Source organism: Macaca mulatta, chromosome 2, assembly GCF_049350105.2.
Source record: "Macaca mulatta isolate MMU2019108-1 chromosome 2, T2T-MMU8v2.0, whole genome shotgun sequence".
Taxonomy (NCBI): domain Eukaryota; kingdom Metazoa; phylum Chordata; class Mammalia; order Primates; family Cercopithecidae; genus Macaca; species Macaca mulatta.
The window spans coordinates 24985000-25009444 of NC_133407.1; the positions used below are offsets into that span (position 1 = coordinate 24985000).

Below are 24445 nucleotides of genomic sequence, written 5' to 3' on the forward strand. Positions count from 1 at the left end.
AGTGGGTAGCTGGGTTTACACACATAAATCACTGCTCTTTCTGAAAATTCTGGGAAACACATTCAACTTTCCTCTTTGAGCAGTGGCAGCAACAATAAAAACAAGTACATAATAATAATCTAGTAAGGGTACAGTTGTGGAACTCATTGTTGAACTTCAGTTACAGATCTCTCTCTGGCTTTCAAATGCTGAATATCACTGTTTCTTATTGTAACTAATTAGCTACCTTATTTATGAGTAGCCATGAGAAAAATACAGATTTCGAAAACTTGAAGACCCTATTTCACTCTTTAAAAGCAGTTAAGGCCTTCCCCATTAGCTGACATTAGTAAGCAACCCATAGTTAGACTTTATAAAAAATAACAAACAAACCCATAAACTGATATGCTCTGAGTTGATCTCTAGGATTTTAAAATGTACTTGCTAAAATTTGTAGTGAAAGAACAAATTATATTTAAAAAGATTTTGAATATCATTCTTAATTTCACTTACACTTTATTGATGTAATTTTTTGTCTTGTTTTATAAAACACCTGAGGCACAAATTTTATCACCAGCAGATACTATCTTCTTGCCATTACCAAAGAAAACAATGTTTCCCAGGAACATGGACACAGCATGTCTAACCTGTGTATAAGTGGCCTGAAACACTGAAAATTAAAAACAAACATGCATGACTCTCTCACCTACCTAATTCCAAATCTATTTAGAATGAACACTTATTTTTTATGTCATGTACAGATCCACAGTGAGACAGAAAAAGCCAAATTAAAAATGTGTTACCCCTATGCATTTCTACTGAAAAGACAAATATCTGACCTGTTACCTAACATGAGTCCTGAGTGAGGATGTAAGTCATTAGAATTTCTAAGACAAGCCAGGGGTGGTGGCTCACGCCTGTAATCTCAGCACTTTGGGAGGCCAAAGTGGGCAGATTGCTTGAGCCCCGGAGTTCAAGACCAGCCTAGGCAACATGGCAAAACCCTCTCTCTACCAGAAAAAAAAAAAAAAAAAAAAAAATTAGCCAGGTGTGGTGGTGTGTGGTTGTAGTCCCAGCCTCTTGGGAGGCTGACATGAGAGGATCACTTGAGACTGGGTGGAGGTTGCAGTAAGCCATGATCATGTCACCCACGTCACTGGGCCACAGAGTGAGACCCTATCTCAAAAAAAAAAAAAAAAAAAAAGAAAGAATGTCTGAAACAGAAACATTAGATCGAGTGTCATAATATTTTCAAAGTGTTTTTGGTAGAAAAAAAAAACCCAACATAATATATTCCTTTAGTTTCTGAATTCTTCAAGCATCCTTGTTAATTTTGTTAATGTAAGACTTCTTTTTTTTTTTTTTTGAGACGGAGTCTCACTCTGTCACCCAGGCTGGAGTGCAGTGGCGCAATCTCAGCTCACTGCAAGCTCCGCCTCCCGGGTTCACGCCATTCTCCGGCCTCAGCCTCCGAGTAGCTGGGACTACAGGCGCCCGCCACCACGCCCGGCTAGTTTTTTGTATTTTTAGTAGAGACAGGGTTTCACCATGTTAGTCAGGATGGTCTCGATCTCCTGACCTCGTGATCCACCCGCCTCGGCCTCCCAAAGTGCTGGGATTACAGGCTTGAGCCACCGCGCCCAGCCTACTGTAAGACTTCTAAGATAAAATGTTTTTTATATTATTCACAAAAAGAAATAACGAGATAGGACAACAGTATACATGAAAACTGTCATACATTTCACAGGTAGTCAAATAAATGTAAATTCATGTAACCATAAGATACCACTTTTCATCTACTGCCAGTAAAAAAGACCTAAAATACTCAAAGCTGAGGGGAGTGTAGGAAAGTTCTACACTGTCATGTTGATGGTCACAATGTAAACTGATACAATTTTTCTGAAGCACAATTTGTCAATCTTTACCAAAAACTCTAAAATATGCGCAAACTCTTTACCTAGAAATTCTACATCAAATTTAACCTGAGAAAATAATCATAAAAGTATAAAAAATATGTAATTTTAAGAATGTTCATCACATCACTGATTATAACAGAAGCAATGAGAAGAACCTAAATGTCCAGCCACATGAAAGTGATTAAATTTTGGTATATTTATACAACGGAATACTAGGTAGCCCATATAACTGTAACACAATTAAATGTTTACTGGAAGTATATAATATGTGGCACTGGATGAAAATATAACATTAGATAAAAAAGTAAACATGAAGCCATGGGGAGTATGGCCCAATTTTTGTAAAAAGGTGTATGTGTGTTTATGTGTATATATATGTATAGGCCTGTATGTGTACATATTTATATGTATATGATACAAATGAAGGAAACAAAAGTCTTAAAACAGATATACCTAAATGGCATGAATAATCAGTTTGGGGGAGATTACAGGTAATTTTTTTCCCTTTTGCTTATCTGCAATAGTTTTTTAATTCTATAACAAATATGTAGGCTACAAAATGAATAACATTAAAATACTTACATATTAAACTTTTAAAATAAAGTACAGATTTTGAGCACTTTGAGGAGTAATTTTATTTATTTATTTATTTATTTATTTATTTATTTATTTATTTATTTGAGACAGAGTCTTGCTCTGTCCCCCAGGCTGGAGTGCAATGGCGTGATCTCAGCTCAGTGCAGCCTCTGCCTCGTGGGCAGTACCTCTCATGCCTCGGCCTCCAGAGAAGCTGGAACTACAGGTGTGAGTCACCATGCCCAGATAATTTTTATATTTTTAGTAGAGATGGGATTTTGCCACGTTGGCCAGGCTGGTCTCGAACTCCTGATCTCAAGTGATTCTCCTGTCTCAGCCTCCCAAAGTGCTGGGATTACCAGAGTGAGCAACTGCACCTGGCTGATGAGTAATTACCTATAAATTTAAAAACTAATTATCTATGAATCTAAAAGCTAATCCCCAACAAAACACAAAGCAACTTCTGGCCGGGCGTGGTGGCTCATGATTGTAATCCTAGCACTTTGGGAGGCTGAAGTGGCTGGATCACCTGAGGTCGTCAGGAGTTCGAGACCAGCCTGGCCAACATGGCAAAACCCTGTCTCTACTAAAAATACAAAAAATAGGCCGAGTGTGGTGGCAGGCGCCATAATCCCAGCTACTCGGGAGGCTGAAGCAGGAAAATCGCTTGAATCCAGGGGGTGGAAGTTGCAGTGAGCTGAGATCGTGCCACTTCACTCCAGCCTGGGCAAAAGAGTGAACTGTTTCTCAAAAAATAAACAAACAAAAAAACAAAGCAACTTCTACCTTGAAAACAGATATCTGAATTAAAACATTAAAACATATGTCTACACTGAAAAACAAATAGGCATAAAAAGCTTTTATACTTCGAACACTAGCAGTTCATTACACTTTTCTTTTTGGCCATAATGTAGTATTCCTAGATGGAGTTCTATTAAACAGGTATTTTCACAGAGAAATAATATTATAATTGGTGGTTAAGTACTCAACTGAAGACCTGACAACAGATGCAATGGACAATGTCACACAAGAAAAGATACCATGTAAAATGCCTTACCTACTTTGAAATAGTAAAATTGTGCTATAGGTTAAGTAAAAGGCATAAACATATAAGAAATTCAATGTCCTAAAAATTGTACTGAAATATAGCATTTGAAAAGTACTAGTACTCAACCTATTTAAAACTAGAACACTAAGTTTAATGAACGTTATGTACTCAGGTAGTAATTGTTTTGCTTGCCTTATTAGAATTTGGCAAATTCTGGAAGAAATTACTAGAAGAGCTCATCTCTGATTTTTAAAAATTGGGCAGTGGAAGACAGGGTGTTCAACCTGACCAAGCCCTGCTGTGAAAAAGTTCCTGCAACAAGAAGGGGCATCTCAAATCGTTCCTCTGACCTTTAAAAGCCACACTGGAGCTCTACAGTGTTTAGAAGTCCTCATAAAAGGTTCTATTTATGAGAATTTGGAAAAAATAATCTCATGAACCCAATCATGCTATGGACTAATTTTATGGTATGTATATCCACACAAATAACCATCAGTTAGCCCATCCGATGTTTTTATAAGCCTCTGCTCTTATAAGTAATTTCCCCTGACAACTACTGCTTCCCTGGTTCATTCTTCAGAGTATTGGGAAATGCTGCAGGAATCAAAATGCATGGCTAACGTGAAAAAAAAAAAAAAAAAAGAGCAAAGGAGAGAAAAATACCAAGTAGCAGAGAAAAAAAACCCAAGACAACTTGAAACATGTACTATTTAAACTAACAGGACACTAGAAAAGCATGGAGATGTTACATCAAAACTATTAATAAAAGTATTTGTTTTACTTAATAGCCTTCACTACACACCAAGTTTTTTCTCCCTCGAGTAACACACCTATCTACAAAATCTGATTTCTAAAACTGATATATTAGGAGGTGATAATTTGCTTTTAAAAACTTTCCACAGGTATCTATCAAATGTGCATTTGAATTGTGGTTCTAGGTACCAAAGTTTGATTTTTTTTTCTCCTTAGAGATAGTCTGGTCCAACTCATTACGTGGAGGGATTCAATTATTTTCTGGTAAGATTCTTGACAGGTAGTAACTCAGTTTTTTCTTGAACACTCCTAGTAAAGGGAAGTGTGGTGTCTCAGAAGTAGAGTCACACACAAGTTGACTGTCCAACTGTGGGTCAGATTTCCCTCAGAAAAAATTGAAATCTACTTCCCTGTAACTGACACCCTCCTGCTTCTATTTTTGTCCCATCCAACCATCCTGGATAAAGTCCAACGCCTACCCACACCATAGTCCCTGAAACATTTGAGGACAGATAAAGCATTCTTCCCATGCCCTATTTTTACCAGTCAAGTTCTCCATGGCAAGTGTGTATAATTCAGTGGAAAGTACATAGCCCCTGGAGTCAGACTTCAGTAGATTCCTGGTTGTACATTCTTGGAAAACCTCTCTAAGTCTCATCTATGTTTCCTTCTCTGTGACAGGGGAACACCCTAGTCTTACTGGAGCGTTCTGGAGAAGAAATGAGTTGGCAGACCTGATGCCCAGTAGAGTGCTCGACTCAGTGAAGAACGTCAAGAATGCGATTGACTCTCTCTCCTTCAGCTTATTCGAGCTTTGTTTAACCACACATTTCTGTCATTCAGAAATTGGATAAGCCCACACATTTTCTGAAACTGCTAATCTCAAGGAACAGATCACATCAGATTTACAAGCAGCACAATATCCTGGTCTGAGTTTCTTCCCCCTTCCTCACTCTGTGCATCCTTTACTGTAGAGGCTGAGAAAGAAAGGTCCTTACATTCCTTGTAGTACAATAGATACTCCAGGTAACTTAAGGGCTGGTCTAAAGCAGAAAAGAAAGGTATAAGGGTCCCATCCAGTAAAGGGAGAAGATAAGTATTAGATTTACTATGGCTTTGTCACTGAAAATCTGCCAAATGCAAGCTCTTGGTGGTCACCAGTGCCACCAGCCCTGACAGCTTGAATAAAATGTATTGTGTAACGTAGGAAGAAGTATGGGCTTTGGAGCCAGGCTTTCCAGATTCAAATCCTTATACCACCTTTTGCTTGATGCATAATGCTGGACAAGTTACTTAGTTCCTCTGTCCTTGGTTTCCTCATTGAGGATAATTATAGTTACTACTTTTTGCTTTGGTAACACTATCTAAGCATCAATGGAAAGGAAGGAAGAAAGGAAGAGCAGGGGCAAAAAAGAAGAGGGAGGGTAATTATAGAAAGTCATTGTGAAAGTCTAGTCTTATTCTTGTTTTCTTATATTGTTTACTCCAACCTACACAATGCAAACAAGTTTTCTATCCCTGTGCATTGTGACCTTAAGTCAGGGCCAGATGAGAATTCTTTCTTGGTAGCCAAAACATAGTGTCCTCAGGGTCATTTCCTTTGCCATAGTGGAGAACAAATGCTAATAGAGATGACATGATTTAAAAACATCTGACTTATAGGCAGTAGAAAGGAATGTAAAGACTTTCTAAAGTATATAATCTTGGCTTAAATAAGTGAGAGTTCTTTCATGTTCTGATTTCACTACACTCTTGCACATCAGATATGAACATAAATGACTTTTCATTAATTAGTTTCATTAATGAACTATTATAAATACTTCTTTACTAAATTTTCTTAACATGATTTTTACGTCTCTGTGGGTCATACTTTCCATACTAGTCCATGTGTACTACATGTGAGCAGCTGAACTCTAGAGGCACCAAAACTCAAACCTCCATAGCTCGTGCTATAAACTTTGCCTTGGCAAGGCTTCCTTCTCCTTTAGCCTGATTATTGCGCTTAGCTTGCTTGGGCTCTGGCTCCAGGCTACGTCTGATTCTCTGGGCTCTGGTACTAACCCTGGCCCAATCTTATACCCCCATTTTCACCCATAAAACATGGTGTTTTATATTACATTAAAATGTATAACAAAGAAAGGAGATAATGAAGAGAAAAAGGAGGAGAAAAAAACAATGAAATCAGTAAAAAGTTGGGGTGGAGGAATAACCTACAATTTTTTTACACTGTTTCATTTTATACACTATCAATCCTGGGAAGCTGTCTGTGACAACAGAATAGACATGCATCCCTAGAAATGTATATTTAAGAATAAGTATATGTATCTAGAAATATAATCCATATTGCTAAAAACCAATGAAAATTCATACTGACCTTAGGGGGTTTAAACGGATAGTCTGGTGAAAAGGTAATGTCAAGAAAGAACACCCCTCCTTCATAGACAGATCCTGGGGGTCCCAATATAGTTGACCTCCATTCATAAATGTTGTCTCCTTTGGGTCCAGCACTGAAATAAGACATACAAATGAAATGTGCTTAGAAATTATATACAGGCTGGAATTTAACAAAATCTATTTATGATAACCAATTGAGCAATTCCATAAAAACACAAAAAGTTAATCAGTTAACTCTGTTAAGATTCATATTGTTATTACTTAATAAAAGAACACCAAGATCCTCTTTTGTCATTCACAACCCTAAGCCTATAGAACAAGAATCCAAGGACCATAGGCCAGAGGTAGGAACACAAATGTTTAATGAAAGCATGAAATTATTTGTGATGTCAGAGACAAAATTTCAAAGTTAGAAGGGCCTCTGGGGAATGACTAGTCTGATCCCTTTGCTAACAACTGAGAACACAAAGGAGGTTCAATGTTCATCATCCAAAGTCTCTGCTCAAATATCATATCCCATCTGAATCTTCCTTTCTTTCTTCCCACCCAAAGGACTTCCTGACCCACACATCATGAGCAATAAGGTCTGTAGATGGTAAGATGTATCATTTTGTTTCATAACTGTGTTTTGTAACTACTGCTTCTTTCCACCCCCTCTAGAAGGTGCTTGAGGAACAGGTTGTACCTTGTCCTTAGTGCCTCCTAAGTCAGTATGTTGGATGATGATGGATTAATAACAAAGCAAATGAAGAAGCCACACGGCTACTAGCAGTACACATGTCTCTGAGTTCCAGAGAATTTTGCTGAAAACAATATGGCCCACGTGAGTCAAGTGAATTGTATTAGTTCTCTCAGGTGAAAAGAAGGGCAAAATGAGATTAGGATTTAGCTTTCCAGTGTTCTTTTTGTTTCATCAAGCTATTACCTACATGTAATAATAACAGAATACTAGAAATTCTCCTCACACCCTATAACAAAGTAGGCAACCCTATTAAGAGGCTTGGGAAAGATTTTGTTGCCAATAAGGATTCAGCTTCTTTTCCCTCTTATTTTGAAATGAGTTTATATCTACAAAAAACTCATTACTAAGCAGCCATTTTATCACAAACAGCCATTCGTAATTTAAAAAACTCCATAAACTTAGCAAAAGTGGAATAGAAGGAAACTTCTTTAACCTGATAAAAGACATCTATCAAAAACCTCACATCAACTACTATATTCAATGGTAAAATATTAAAAACACTCCCTTTAAATTGATGAGTAAGACAAGAATGGCTGTTATCCCCACTTCTAATCAGTACTGTACTAGAGATCATATTTATCAAAGTATGAAAATCAGAAGGAAAAATAAAAGGTATATGGATTGAGATAGAAGAAATAAAATAGTATTTGTAGTATATATATATATGGGCTTTTTTTCCTGTGAACCTAAATACTACATATATATATGGGCTTTTTTCCCTGTGAACCTAAATACTATATATATGTATATATACACAATGTATTAAACTTAATAAAAAGAGTTTAGCGAAATTGCTAGATATAAGCTCAATATCCAAATATCAACTTCATTTCAATACACCACCAGAAAATGCAATATTTTTTTTTGAGACAGGGTCTCACTAGGTTGCCCAGGCTAGTCTTGGACTCCTGGGCTCAAGTCATTCTTGGGTCTCAGCCTCTCAAGTAGCTGGGTTTACAGGCACGCATCACTGGACCACAACTGGCTCCTAGAAAATGTATTTTTAAATGAGTTGCAATAGGTCTTGTAAGGAAGCTATGAATAAAGTCATAAAAGATGTGTAAGATCTTTATGGAGAAAATTATATAAAACTCACTGAAAAATACTCATAAGAGTTAAATAAATGGAGAGAGATACCAAGTTTATGGGTAGGGAGACCTGATATCAGATGTCAATTTCCCCAAATTGATTAATCACAATTCCAATTAAAAAGTCCAACTGCTTTTTAAAACCAAAATTCGACAAGTTGATTTACAACTTTTTTTTGGAAGCTCAAAGAAATTCCTCAAACTTTTCCACACACATATGAAAACCTGATTTATGTCAACTGATGGGACTAGGAAAAGTTTTTATATTTGAAAAACAGAGAAACTGAATTTTTACCCTCAGTAAATAAACAAACTCTGTTGCAGATGGATTAAATATTTAAATGCAAAAGTCAAAATTTTAGAGTTTGACTGAAGAGAGTGACAAGGCAAGCCACAAACTGAGAAAAGATATTTGGATCATATAAAAGTGACCAAATGCTAGTGTTGAGAATATACAAGTTCCTAAGAATCAACTAAAAAAAGACTAACTCTATTAAAAAATACATAGATATTTCCAAAAAAAGGGAAACACAAATGGCCAATAATCATATGAAAAATGCTCAATATCATCAAAATCGGGGAAATGAAACTGAAAATCACAATTCAGTAATATTATTTTACAAAATGCAAAGGCAAAAATAAATGCCAGATAAAACCATGTGTTGATGAGGATGTGGAAAAACTAGAACTGCTATGTACTGCTGATGAGTATGAGTAATCACTCTGGATAAGAACATAGGCTCATCTAGTTAAGTTGAATATACAGTTGACCCCTAAACAACAGGTCTGCATTGCATGGGTCAACTTAGATGAAGTAAATTTCAAGAGAATACGCTAGAAAAATTTGAGATTTGTGACAATTTAAAAAAACTTGCTGACAAAGCACTAGCCTAGAAATATTGAAAAATTAAAAGAAAGTTAGGAATGTCATGAGTGCACAAAATATACAAAGGTATTAGTTTTTCTCATTTACTACCAGAAAATATATACCAATCTCTTATGGAAAAGTTAAAATTATCCACACAAACGATACATGATGCCATGTGCATTTAAAAGAAATGTAAGCAAACACAGAGTATTAAATCACAATAAAATGCATAAAAGTAACTGTGGTACATATTGTACTACTGTAATAATTTTGTAGCCACCTCGTGTTGCTATTGCAATGAACTCAGCTATTGCCAATAGCTGCCTAAAATGCCTAAAATGCCATGTGACAAAAATCATCTCTGCATGAGCAGTTCATCTCTCCAGCAAATTGCATACTGCGGTAAAAACTGATCTCTCTCAGTTCTCGCCTATTTTTCATTGTGTTTGTGCAATACCGTAAATCTTAAATAACACCATGGGATCCATACGAAGGGCCACTAGTGATTCTGGAAGTGCTCCCAACAAGCAGAGAAAAGTCATGCCATTACAAGGAAAAGTTGAACTACTTGATATACACTGTAGATTGAGGTCTACAGTTGTGGTTAGCTGCCATTTCATCTTGTAAACAGATGATGTAAACTTAGGGTAACAATAAACACAGTACAATACTGTAAATGCATTTTCTCTTCCTTATGACTTTCTTAATATTTTCTTTTTTCTAGTTTACTTTATTGTAAGAATACAGCATATATACATATAACATGCAAAATATGTGTTAACTGAAATGTTTATGTTATGAGTAAGACTTCTTGTCAACAGTAGGGTATTATTAGTAGTTAAATTTGGAGAAAGTCAAAAGTTATACATGAATTTTTGATGGCACGGGGGGTTGGTACCTCTAACCCCTGAGTTGTTCAAGGGTCTACTGTACACCTATTTTACAACATAGCAATTATACTCCCAGGTATATACTACAGAGAAACTTTTACATGTGTGTACCACCAGAAGACATTGAGAATGTTTATAGAAGCACTATTTATAATAGTAAAATTGGAGACAACACAAATGGCTACTGACAGAAAAATGGGTAGGAATACTATACAGCAGTGAAAATATACAGATTAACATGAATGAATCTTAAAAATATATTGAATAAAAAATTAAGACTAAAAAGAATATATACAGTATGATACTATTTCTGCAAAGCTTAAAAGCAAGCAAACAAGGATATATACTGTTGAGGGACACATAAATATGAGGTAAGAAAAGAAAATGAGTAGGAAGAAAGTTCAGAAGAGTGGTTTCCTGGGTGGGAGCAGAGGTTGGAGAAGCAGCATACTGAGCTTCAATGGTTCTGGGTATGTTTTACTTCTCAGTGTGTGCAGTGGATTCAGGTGCTTTCTGTTTTATTACCAGGTTTTCTAATCTGCCATGTGTTAGATACGTTATTACATATGTACCAAATTCTTACATTAAGAAAAATTATGTCAAAATCTACCAATATGGTGAGAAAAGCAACGTGCTGCATATGTACAGTGTGATCCTACTGTATAAATTAAAAACAGATCCTACTCTTTAATTTATAAGATCCTACTGTATGAATTTACAGGTCCTATGGTATGAATATTTTATATTATTTATGGATACATATCTATGTCCAAGTCTTTTAAGAAATTATCTGGAAAGATAAACCTAAATTCATGATAATGGTTATGAGAACAACAACGGATGAGGGGGAGTGGGGAGATGGGAGGAAATAGATGTAGAGATGGGAAATGAAGCAGAGTTAAATTTTATTTCTAGAGTTTGATTTCTCTTGTTTAAAAAAAGATGAAGTAAATAAAATCACAGTTATCCTAGTTCATTGCAAAGGGCTGGAATATATTGAGAAGCAGTGGTGTAAGGGACTACAGTACAACATTCCTCCCCCATTGCCCCATTACCTCCTTCTCCTGAGGCTGGCAATGAGGCACAGACAGAGTATATTCAGCCCAGATGACAATAAAGCTTTGGCAACAACAGCCTCTTGTTGCCAGACAGGCTCACTCACTCAGATGAATAACACACATGGTTATGCCTTGAGCTATAATTAAACCCAATACGAATAGATAACCTTATCAGAAGGAAGAGCTTAAAAGTAGAGAAAATTACAGGTTTATAGTTACAACATTACTTCAAGGTAGATGAATAAATTCAGTTAAAAAAAACACACAGGTGAGTGTATACAGCTATGAAATAACATACACAAACACATCTAGCAAATCCCAAGCTATAATTTCTCTGAGTCACTGTAAGAAATCTTAAAATAGCCTCCCAAGGATGGTAACCACAGTAAATTATAAGATACAGGCTAAATAAGGAGTCGCTACCAAATAGTGCGGCTGAGGAAGGGACTCCGAAGTAGAAGACGGCAGTATCCCACCAAGAAGGGCAATGTCTGCAGATAACATAAACCCAATTTTTGCCCATTCCAAGTTTTATTTGGCTCTCAGTCAGAACTCCAAGTTGTATTGGTTCTTTGAAGTTAGTCAGCTGTCTATGTAGTTATTAACAGTGGACTAAAATAACCCAGCTAATATTATCACTCTGAATTGGTTTATGCTGTCAAAGTGTGCCTCTTTAAGAAATCTTAGCCAGTAGCAACAAATTATCTTGATAACCGACTAGTCTTCTAAAATGCATATAAAACTAGCCTACAATCACAGCACTTTGGGAGGCTGAGGCAGGAGGATCATTTGAGGCCAGGAGTTCGAGACCAGCCTGGCCAACTTGGTGAAACCCCATCTCTATTAATAAAATACAAAAATTTGCCAGGTGTGGTGGTGGGCGTCTGTAATCCCAGCTACTTGGGAGGAGTATCTGGGATACTCCTATCCCAGGAGATAGGAGATGGGATACTACCTGAGGCAGGAGAATTGCTTGAACCTAGGAGGTGGAGGTTGCAGTGAGCCAAGATCACACCACTGCACTCTAGGCTGGGTGGCAGAGTAAGACTCTAGACTCTCAAAAACAAACAAACAAACAAAATGCATATAAAACTAACACTCTTTCCCTTATATAAATTTTTTTTTTTTTTTTTTTGAGACGGAGGCTCGCTCTGTCGCCCAGGCTGGAATGCAGTGGCCAGATCTCAGCTCACTGCAAGCTCTGCCTCCTGGGTTCACGCCATTCTCCTGCCTCAGCCTCCCGAGTAGCTGGGACTACAGGCGCCCGCCACCTCGCCCAGCTAATTTTTTGTATTTTTTAGTAGAGACGGGGTTTCACCGTGTTAGCCAGCATGGTCTCAATCTCCTGACCTCGTGATCCGCCCGTCTCGGCCTCCCAAAGTGCTGGGATTACAGGCTTGAGCCACCGCGCCCGGTCAAAAATTTTAACATTTTAGAAATCATCTAACATTTTAGAAATGTATCACTTGAAATCCCAAAGGTTACAGCAGTGGTTCTTGAACTGCACAGCCCTCTGCCCCACTCCTATTTGGATATGTACCAGTTGAGAACCCAACATCCAAAACTTTGCTGTATATGGTAGCCATGTGGCTATTAAGCACTTGAAATGTGGCTAGGGCAAATTGAAATGTGCTGTCTGTATGTGTAAAATATACACCAAAGGTTGAAGACTTAATGCAAAAGAAAGTAAAATAGCTCATTAATAATTTTAATTACTATTTACCTATTAATTTAATAATTTTAACGAACAACTACATGTTGAAATGGTAATACTTGGAATGTACTGGCGTAAAAATTTATTAAAATATGCTTCGCCTATTGCTTTTTCCTTTAGTGTGGCTATCAGGAAATTTAAAATTACATACGTGGCTCACATCATATTTCTGTATCATGAATCGAGAATTGAGAAATAAATCTGTAGACTGGGCCGGGTGCGGTGGCTCAAGCCTGTAATCCTAGCACTTTGGGAGGCCGAGACAGGCGGATCACGAGGTCAGGAGATCGAGACCATCCTGGCTAACACGGTGAAACTCCGTCTCTACTAAAAAAAATACAAAAAAAAAAAACTAGCCGGGGGAGGTGGTGGGTGCCTGTGGTCCCAGCTACTCGGGAGGCTGAGGCAGGAGAATGGCGTGAACCCGGGAGGCGGAACTTGCAGTGAGCTCAGATCCGGCCACTGCACTCCAGCCTAGGCAACAGAGCGAGACTCCGTCTCAAAAAAAAAAAAAAAAGAAATCTGTAGACTGTTTTTTCTTTTAATGATCACTTATCTCTCAAGCTGATCAAATAAAATTTGGTGCCGGAGGACACTTGCAGTACAGAGCAATGATGAAGAACATAAACAGGCTCTGGAGTCAGACTAAGTTGTCTGAATCCTAGCCTTGGCATTTAAAGCCTGGTAGGACCTGGGTAAATGTGTAATTTTTCTATGTCTTAGTTTCCTTGACTGCAAAATGAGATAATTATAGTACCAATCTTGTAAATTTTTAGTAGAATTGTACTCACAGAACTTGGAAAATAGTAACCCTCCAAAGGTCAGTTGCTGTTGTGGTTGCTGTTACATGTTGTAGATGATCAAAAATACACTCAAAGAGGCTGTTTTGTAAATTTATAAGAATGGTTTCAGAACTGAAAAACAAGGCTACAAAGATGTGTACATCAAAAAATAATAGTAATGATTCTGTAAACTAATCTTATGATGTATATTTAGACATAGCAGAACTTTAGAAAACGTGTATATTCACTGCTGCCACTCTTAGGAAATTCAAATTATCAATGAATAGAATGTTTATTTAACATCAGGATTTTCAGGTATTAGGTTATTTAGTAATGTTTTCCCACTTGCAACATTCTGAAAATGATCAATTCCCTTACTGTTTTATTTTCAGATTTTTTTTTAAATAAGAAAAAAACCTAAAGCTTTCATAGTTAAATTTCAAAATAAAAACACAATGAGGTAAATCTTTTAGAATGAAAAATATCAGCAAATTACGATTTGGCTGAATGCCCAAGGTTGCTGCTTCAGGAGAAATTCTGCAACGGAATCAAACCACGTTCAGCTTCCCATGCTGCAGCCTACAGTGGATGAGCCCCTATGTACAGCTGAAATATTACATGTAATAAAAGTCATGAAAATAATTAGGCTCTCACTGTCTTTACTTAAGATCATAAGATGCTTTTAATATACTGAATACTTTTCAATCTGCTGTGCCACATCTGTGATTCTAAGACCAAGAGTTTTTGGCTCTGTCTACTGCTTTTTTACTTAACACTGACTTTGGGACAGGTAAAGAGGAAGGATGCCTTGGCAATGTTGGGATTCTGGCTCCATAGAAAGAATATGTCTGACTTGCCACCACTTTTCACTTAACCTTTCTGTGCCTCAATCCCTTCGTAAGTAAAATGAGATGATGGTACCTCAAAATAAAGTAAAATATCTCATTAGTAATTTTAATAATTACTCTTTATCTATTTAATAATTACAGGTTAATAATAATTACAGGTTGAAATGGTGGGCTAAAAATGTATTAAAATAAAATTCACCTATTTCTTTTTTCCTCTTTTTAATGTGACTACTAGGATATTTAAAATTACATACATAGCTCACAGTATATTTCTACATCATGAATCAAAGAAGTTGGGAGGTTATTGGGAGGTTTGATGATATTATTACAAAAAAAGTGCTTAGAACCTTGCTTGAACATACCAAATGCTGAATAAACATTAGCTATGTATATTATAAGTCTAAATCTTGATTGAAGGGATTATAATTGATGGCATAACTAGAAGAAATTAAAGGGGAATGGGCTTTTTAAAATTAATATTCATAGAATAAGCTAGCTGAATATAAAGTTTTAACGGCAATGGATACCTAAACTGTGTGTTTAAAAAATCTAATCATACTACACAGCAAGTGAGAATTGCTATCTGTTAATCCCACAACCCAGTGAAATTCTCTTACAATAGGTGTGTGACTCATCAGGTAGGGAACATCTTGTCTGAACAATAGGTGTTCAGTCCCTGTAAATCCAGGGAACTGACCTGAAATTACTAGGGATGGGGTAGTAAGAAGATGATGAGGGGATTTTTCAAAAGCTTTAGCAATCCTTGCTTATGAGCAGAGTCCATGTAACTGAATTCATCCTTCCTGTGGGAAAGTACATTGTTCACATTCAAACTATATACTGCACCTATGTCCAAAGCCCCTTTGGAAGCTAGCTGCAGGGATATTGAGATTTTGGCATACAACACAATAATGAAGGTGTTTCTCTAGTGGCAGTCTCCCTCTAATTTAGGGTTCTACTCCATTTTGTTTGTCCTCTTCAATGTCTGCCTACTTAGGGGCTCTACCATCAGCTACCTAGTCTTTTCACCTTCATTCTGGGTATCTCATTATCTACCTTTGACAATCACCTACCAAACTGTTAGCATCTCTAATCTGGTCATAAATCTGAGAGTCATCCTTGACCATGCCTCTTTTTTCTCCTCTGCTCTAAGTCCCCCAAATCCTGTTGAATCTTACTTCAGTGTTATCTCTGTACTATGATTATTGGCCACATCAGCTCTCATTTAGATTATGGCACCAGCGTCTTGCATGGTTTCCCTGCCTCCAGTTTTGCTTCCTTCCAATCTGTTCACCAAACTGCAGATAGGGTAATTTCCAGAAACTCCTTTAAGTAGGATCTTTTGCTTCCCTGCTTTCTCTAGGTTCTTCATGATCAAGCCCAAAGTTCTTTGTAGCATACAAGGTCTTTCATAAAGAATTGGCTCCCGCTTACACTTCTGGTCCCACCCCTTGCCATCCCAAAGCTCCCCTTCAACTCGATTACTCCAATCATACTGGAATTACTTGCAGAGCTTTCAAGAGAGCTGGGCTCTTTCTTGTCTCCTGGCTTTTGTATAAGATGTTCTGTAGGTCTGACCATTCTATTTGACCCCTAGTCCATAACTTAGCTGCAACCTTTCCGATCTGCTAAAAGCTGTACTAGGTTCTCCTTTGGAAGTGGTAACATTCTGTGCAAATATAAACGTTATAAAAACATATATATAGGACCTCTAATTTTGGTGGAAAAAGACATATTAAGAAACAGTATTAACTGGATCATAGGAAAAAAAGAACTCTATACTGACAGTGAAAAGGCATTCCCTATGCCCCCAGAGGGTGTTCAGAAACAGGCCAGTTCTGTAGTGTCTGAGAGGAGGACAAATGAAGACTAGTATTCCATAAACCCCTGAGATTCCCTGTATTTGTATTAATTTTTTCTAAAAACCAATACTGCCAAAGTCTACCAAAACATCTTAGGAAGTTAGCATATAATAGTGCTGATAGAAAAGATCCATTTCATACACTAAACTCCATGCAGAACTGGACTGTTAATTTTATCCTCCATAAGGCTTCTTTCTAGTCCTTAAACATCTGGTTCTAATTCTCCTGAAATATTCCAAGAAAAATAATTATTTTGTACTTTTTGGTCAGTGAGTGCTTAATAAACAGGAATGATGTTTACCCTAATCACACTTTACAGATTTGAGATGTAAAGATGAAAAAAATGATTTTGGTGATCTTTCACCAAATATCATTTTAAAGTCACTATTGTTACCTACTCTGTACCCTTTGTTATCACTGTCAACAACTTAGCAGAGAGGAATAAATAGAAGAAAAAGAATATTTTAAATGAAAAAATAACTACTACTTAATAATCATAATACTTCCCTTTCCCAGGGAAAGTAGTAGCCAGCAAGCTTAGAGAGTAAACTAGCCTTCTATGAGTCACTGAGAAAGGAAGACTTCTTCAGCAAGTTCATGACACTCCTCGACTTCCCTGCCTCTTTTTGTGTTACCTGTGTGTATATTTCATTTTCCCAATGTGTGGATACACTGCAATGAGTACACAACTATGCCAACAGACTTAAAATTTTAAGACACATAACTGTATAAAGTAGTGAGCAGGGATAAGTAGAGAAATTGGGAAACGGGAAGAAAGACTACAGGGAAAAACTGTATAATCTTCCTTTCCTTTTTAAGCTACACTTTTATAATACGCATTTACTTGTAAACATAAAGACCAACCATGGAATCAACAAGAACTAAGTCTTACTTTTTACAGGTTGAGTATCTCTTATTGAAATGCTTGGGACCAAAAGTTTTCCAGATTTAAAATTTTCAAATTTTGGATGTTCAACCTGTATATACATGGGTTGTTAGAAATAGGTTATGATTATAAAGACTTTGGAAACCATCTAGATTTCAACTTTTTTTATAACACAGAAGCAAGCAAGCATTAGAACTGGAATAGAAATCCATTCAGTTGGACAATTAGGCATAAAATCAATCAGAATTAAAATACTGAATTACAAAATCTGCAATCCTTTAATTAGCTGAAACAACTATAGAAATGAGCTGTGTTGTTCTCAACCTTTTGTCCCCTTTTCCACTATACCTTTCTCTCCTTGCAGTAAAAATGGCTCACTTCAGCAGTGATTCTCAGCATGTATATGAGGGGAAGGGGAAAGAAAGGAATACTTAGGAAAAATGAAAAGGCTCCTTCCCTGCTGAACGCTTCCACTGAAAGCCTTCACTTCAAAGGCAATAATATTAAGGGTCAGAAAAGTGAAGTGCTTTGCTCAAGGTCACACCCAGAGAAGAAAACCTGAACCCTCTAATCCAGGGTTCCCCAACTCCCAGTACCAGTCCGTGGCCTGTTAGGAAGCAGGCCACACAGCAGGAGGTAAGCAGCAGGTGAGTGAGCAAAGCTTCATGTGTATTTACAGGCGCTCCCCATTGTTCGTATTACTCGCATTATCCCGTGACACTGTTGTTGCTACCAGGCAAAGCAAGAAACTAGTAGGGCTCACCTCTTCCTTGACCTCTGCACTTATACCATGGCAACAGTAAGTTTCTCTTTAAGGGCTCTAATTTCCCTTTTCTATATCAGTTGTATGACATCTTGCATGCTAATGTCCTCTTCCTGTCAGCTCATTGGTGGCATTAGATTCTCATAGGAACGCAAACCCTACTGTGAAGTGTGCATGCGAGGATCTAGGTTGTGCGCTCCTTATGAGAATCTAGTACCTAACGACCTGTTACTGTCTCCCATCACCCTCAGATGGGACCGTCTAGATGTAGAAAAACAAGTTCAGGGTGACTTCTTCGGCCCCGGCATTTGTGGACCGGAGAACATCACCCGAGAGCGCCGGCGCGACTTCCCTGGCCCCCCCACACCTGAGGACCAGAGAACTTCGCCCGAGTGTGTGCATATTTGCAATAAAAGACTGCCACTTTCTTATGTACTTTGGCCTCATGTTTAATTACTTAGCTCTCTTAAATTAAGTTACATTAAATTAAATTAAAACAGTTGGTGCAGAAACCCGACCCAGGAGGAGACCCTTCCTCAACATCCCCTAAGGGTCTAACGAACCTCCTCCACAGCGAACCGGCTCCCAACCCAACCAGCCACGAACACCAAACAAGTGTTCCAGCTTTCCACTGGTGCCGCTCTGAGAATTTCTTCTTCGGTGAGTACTCCCCTTTGTTAACCATCTCCGTCCGTTTCCATGTCCTTGGCCTAGAGTCGTACGTATGCCCAAGGACGTAGCCACCCTGTGGCGCAGTGAGGCCTTCAACCCGGAGACGTCCGTCTTGAAGTTCCTCAATTCTCCGTTAGTGGCTCCAGGAGCCCCTGGTCCCCAGCAGTGGCAAAGGACGCTTTGCCACTGCGTGAGGTCGGTTTCCATTTCTGGTGGTTAAACAATGGGAACCTCACAATCGAAAATCCCTACAAACACCCCTTTAGAGTGTCTCCTCCAAAATTTGGAAGCCTTACATCTAGCTCAATATTTAAAACGAAAGCGGCTAATTTTCCTCTCCACTGTGGCATGCCAAAAACCCGGGAGGAGACCCCTCCTCAGGGCCCCCTAAGGTCCGAGGAGCCTCCTCCTTCCACGCCGCGGACAGACCAGGACCTAGACATCGCTTTCCACACCTCCAAGTCTCCTAGGGGTGAGTATCTCTTGCCTCCCTCGTATGATCATACTCCTTGGCCAGAAGTCCTGCGCAGGCCCAAGGTTTTTTTGGTCACCAGGTGACCCACAGGAGAGTTCCCAAAGGTAGAGACGTCTGCCCAAAGGAACTCCATTCCAGTCCGTGTGAGACCCGTCCAGGACGGAGACGTCCGCCTGGAGGTAATCTCCATTCCGGCTCCAGGAGCCTCCCGGTCTCTAGTGGCTCCAAAGGATGCTTTGTAGCCAGGTAGAGTTCGGTTTCCGCCTATAGGCGAGAGAAAGGCAATAGGAAATCCCCAATCCAAAATACCTAGAGACACCCCTTTAGGGTGTCTTCTAACTAATCTCAAAACTTTACAATTAGAGCAAGATCTTAAATGAAAGCGACTGATTTTACTCTCCACTGTGGCGTGGCCAGTCTCAACGTTGAGACTGACAACCAGTCTCAACGGCCGCCTGAAGGCACTTTAGACCGTAACATTTTAATTAGATGTCTCTAATTTCTGCCAGAGGCTCAGAAAGTGGTCAGAAATTATCTATGTCCAAGGCTTTTAGGACTTGCGCTCTCGCCCAGACCTGTGCGCCTGGTGTTAAATGGCCCAGGTCTTGTTAGCCTAAACCCCTAAACCCTGCCCTTGGCCCCCACCTCAGCAACTGAGGAGGACTCCACCTCCATTTCAGATGGGGCCGACGGCAGGCGACCTCCCTCCCAACTTTCCAACCCCCCTCCCTATGGACTTCCTACCGCCCCTCCCGACACTCCTCCCTCAGCCACTCCTCTTACCTCTCCCATTTCCGCCCACACTCGCTCCAAGACCGCGGTAGCGGCCCCCATTAGTCAGCCCTCTACCAGTCAGCCTGTCTTAACCTACCCTACTGGTCAGTCTGTTCCAACCTTCCCTGCTAGTTTGTTGCCCCCTCCCCTACCCCGAGAAGTTGCTGGAGCCAAAGGCGTGGTTAGAGTCCACGTCCCCTTTTCCTTGGCTGACCTTTCCAAAACTGAAGAACGACTTGGCGACTTCTCAGCCAACCCCACCTAATATTCCAAAGAGTTTCGATACCTAGGCCAGAGCATATAACCTTACCTGGCATGACTTACATGTCATTCTTACTTCCACTCTTAACCCAGAGGAAAGAGAGTGCATTCTCGCAGCCGCCAGGCAACATGCAGATCAATGGCATTTAACCGACGCCACCGTCCTGTTAGGAAAGATGGCTGTCCCGTCCATAGAACCAGATTGGGATTACCAACCGCAGCAGCCCGGCCACCATAGGAGAGACATTATGGTTCAATGTCTCTTGGCCAGTATGCAGGCAGCCTCTAACAAAGTGGTCAATTTTGATAAACTAAAGGAAATCATACAGCACCCAGATGAGAACCCGGCTTCCTTCCCAAATCGCCTTACAGAGGCACTAGCCCAATTTATTCGGCTAGACCCCACCTCCCCAGCCGGAGCAGCTGTCCTAGCCTCCTATTTTATTTCCCAGTCAGCCTCAGATATTCGAAAAAAGCAAAAAAAGGTTGAAGATGGGCCTCAGACTCCCATACAGGAAAATTGGCCTTTAAAGTTTTTAACTCCAGAGAAGCAGCAGCTGAGGCCGCAGAGCTAGACAAGGAGAAAAGAAGGACTGTGCTTCAGGCGCAAGCTCTAGTGGCTGCCCTCCAACCAGCGTTGCCCACTCTGCCGGCAGGGAAGACACAGGGCAAGTCTCCCAGGGGCTCCTGCTATAAATGCGGAGACCCAGGACACTGGGCAAACCAGTGTCCCCAGGCCAAGCCGGCCACTCCGTCTGGCCCATGCTTTAAGTGTGGCACAACTGGGCATTGGGAAAAAAGGTGTCCAAATCCTCACCTGCCTACCACGCCGTGCCCAACCTGCCAACAGGAAGGACACTGGAAGTCTGATTGCCCCGCCAGCAGGGCAGGCATTGCGCCTCAACGTGGTGCCTCTCCTCAAGGGTCGGAAGGCTCCTTCCAGCTCCTACACCTGGACGACGACTGACGGTGCCCACATTCGGAGACCCCTGTCACCCTCACTGAGCCTAGGGTAACTCTACAGGTAGCAGGTAAGCCAATTTCTTTTCTCGTCAATACGGAGGCTACCTATTCTGTTTTACAATTATATTCTGTTTCGCCAACCTATGGAGGTCCTAACCAGCCATCCACTATCTCAGTAGTTGGGGTAGACGGTAAACCGTCTAACCCTCGCCAGACCCCAATGCTAAGTTACTGCCTGGACTATGCATGTTTTGCCCACTCTTTCCTCATCATGCCCTCTTGTCCCACCCCCCTCTTGGGATGAAACATCTTAACCTAACTCAAAACATCTATTCCCCTTCCCTTATCTCCAGGTGGCCAGGTTCTACTCAAGGATCAACACTCTCCTCAAATTTTCCCGCTTCCTCACCATTCTTCATCTTAACTTAACTGACTTTTCCCTCATAAACCCCATAGACACCCTCCTTCCCGACCCATCCCCCAACCAGTAGGTTTCCCAACTTTTTACTCTCATAGAAGACCTAGCTTGGCAGGGTGCCCTTTGTGATTTCGGCAATGTTGAACTTACTCTCTACACGTTTGTCATCATTATTATGGTTCACTCTAATTCCCCTAGTTACTCCTACTAATCCTAACTTTAAAAAAAAAAAAAAAAAAAAAAAAAAGTTCAGGTCTCCCACTGATTCTACATGATGGTGAGTTACATAATTATTTCATTATGTATTAATGTAATAATAGAAATAAAGTGCATAATAAATGTAACGTGCTTGAATCATCCCAAAACCATCCCCTGACCCACGCCATCTGTTGAAAAATTGTCTTCTATGAAACTGGTCCATGGTGCCAAAAAGGTGGGGGACCACTGCTCTAATTCTAAAGTGAAGACTCTTACCCTGTCACTACTCCTGCCAATTAGATACGAAGACTGAAGAAAAAAACCAGAAAGGTAACCATTATGATAAACTAGCCTGCTTGACGGACACCAGAGATTAAGATGCACATTGGAGAGTATTTTTCAACCTTTTCTTCCTGGGCATGTTTCAAATATGTAATGAAAGGCCTCAAGATACTCAAGGTTTCCAGAAATAGCCTCTCTTATCTGTACTGTAAGAACACTTGGGCCTGTGAGCTAGCCAATGTAGCGAAGAGTATTTCTTAAATTAATTCCACCCCCACCTCCCACCTGTTAGAGAGGGAAGCTGTGGAGTTTTAATGTATCTACCCATCTTATCTGCAGTATAAACAAGCTTTTGACAAGAATGCAAACCACTGCTGTCCCTACACAGTTTTCAGGAAGCCAAATCCCTTCTCAAAAATTTTCAATTCTCAAAAATGTTACTACTCATACATGCGGAATGTAAAGCTCCCTGGTATCATTCTAATTGCATAATTATTACTTTCTAATATTTACAAAAGTAATCACAGTAAAAATTCCATTTAGAAGTTAAGATGGGGCAGATCGGAGGGACAGTTAACTATCTTAGACAGATTAGTTAAGGTATGTAATTTGTGTTCTCACTCAAGTGGGAGTTGAACAATAAGAACACATGGACACAGGGAGGAGAACATCACACACCGGGGCCTGTCGGGGGGTGGGGGCGCTAGCGGAGGGATAACATTTGGAGAAATACCTAATGTAGGTGATGGGTTGATGGGTGCAGCAAACCACCATGGCCCGTGTATACCTATGTAACAAAACTGCACGTTCTGCACATGTACCCCAGAACATAAAAGTCTAATTTAAAAAAAAAGAAATGTAATTTGTATAGTTATTATCAAGACAAATTGTTTCTAAAGTAGGTTAAATACCTACAAGACACTCAATACACTTTTCTTTGGCTGAGAACATCTTTTGTTTCTTGGCTATCTATGAAAATAATAAACAATTTCTTCATACAGTTGTCTAGTTTATTCCTAAAAAGGTTGGCTGTGATATCCCACTATCTGCATTTTTTTTTTTATTCCTTACACAATCATCTAGCTCCAAGACCCATCATCACTGTCCTCTTCTACCATGCTGTTTGGAAGCCAACGTTATCAAAGCAGAGGAAGTGGAAGACAACGCAACCAGAAGACTAACAGCAAAAGTGACCTATACACAGAGACACTTAATAAATGCTTGTTGAAGAATAATAAAGAAATATCTATCGTAAAACATGAATCTATTACCATGACATAGTGGTAAAGAAAGTATGCTTCAGATCCAGAGATGAAGGGTCCAAAGCCTGGCACTGCCACTTACCTTGTAACTCAGAACAAGTTACTTAATCTCTTGATGTTACAGTTGTCCATCTCTGAAAAAGTAGCTACTTCAGAAAGTTGATGTGAGCATCAAATGAATTAATATATGTAAAGTGCCTAGAACAGTGCCTGGCTCATAGTAAGGGCTATGTAAGTTTATGCTATTGATGGTGGTGGTAGCGCATCTGGATTGGCCACTGTGGGGACACTGGCCATAGTGGGGGAGGCATGTCTGGGGTTGTGCGCTCTGTGAAGCTGGCAAGGGCAGGGAACAGGTGATCCCAGTGGAAGCCCCAGACCCTACCGAGTTGGCAGGTGGGGGCCTGCACTTCTAGGCGCAGCTGCAGCTGCCCAGCAGTGGTTCTGACCTGGGCATCCCTGTGCTCTTAGGACCTGGAAAGCCCCCTGCCCCTGCAGGCTCGTAAGGGCCTGCTCCCACTCCCCGGCCTCTTCCCGGTCCCAGCACCTGCTCCAGTGCAGAGCAAAGTTATAGCTGAGCCTGGGCACTGTTGCGACCTGGCTGGGTGTGCACACACTTGGGGTGGTGCTGACATGCCAGCCCCCCATCCCCACCACTTTGGCTCCCTCTGAAGCTTTGGGTGCTGACGAGCTCAGGGAGGGAGGCTGGGGGTGTTGAGGGAAACTCAGCATGGGCCTGTAAGCACCCCTCAGCATAGACAGCCTGGGCACCACAGACAGCATGTTGATGGTGGGAGGCAGACAGGAACCGCCTGAAGTCTGGGGACTGGGCTGCCAATCCAAGGTGGAGTATGCAACCCAGAGTGAGAACTTCATTGATGCCTCTTGGTCAGTCGAATGGTGCTTTTTCTAGGCCCGACCATGGACCAATCAGCACATACTTCCTTCATTCTGAGCACATAAAAACCTCAGA

The 24445-nt window shown here is 40.0% G+C and overlaps 1 protein-coding gene across 3 annotated transcripts in view; it reads right to left on the reverse strand.

Annotated features, from left to right (window-relative positions):
* The window catches only part of UBE2E2 (ubiquitin conjugating enzyme E2 E2), a 388749-nt gene that overhangs the window by 79281 nt on the left and 285023 nt on the right, over positions 1-24445 (reverse strand). For all 3 annotated transcript variants that reach the window (NM_001193865.1, XM_028843152.2, XM_028843153.2), the window contains 1 exon segment: positions 6647-6779. In NM_001193865.1, the coding sequence (NP_001180794.1) occupies positions 6647-6779 (133 nt within the window).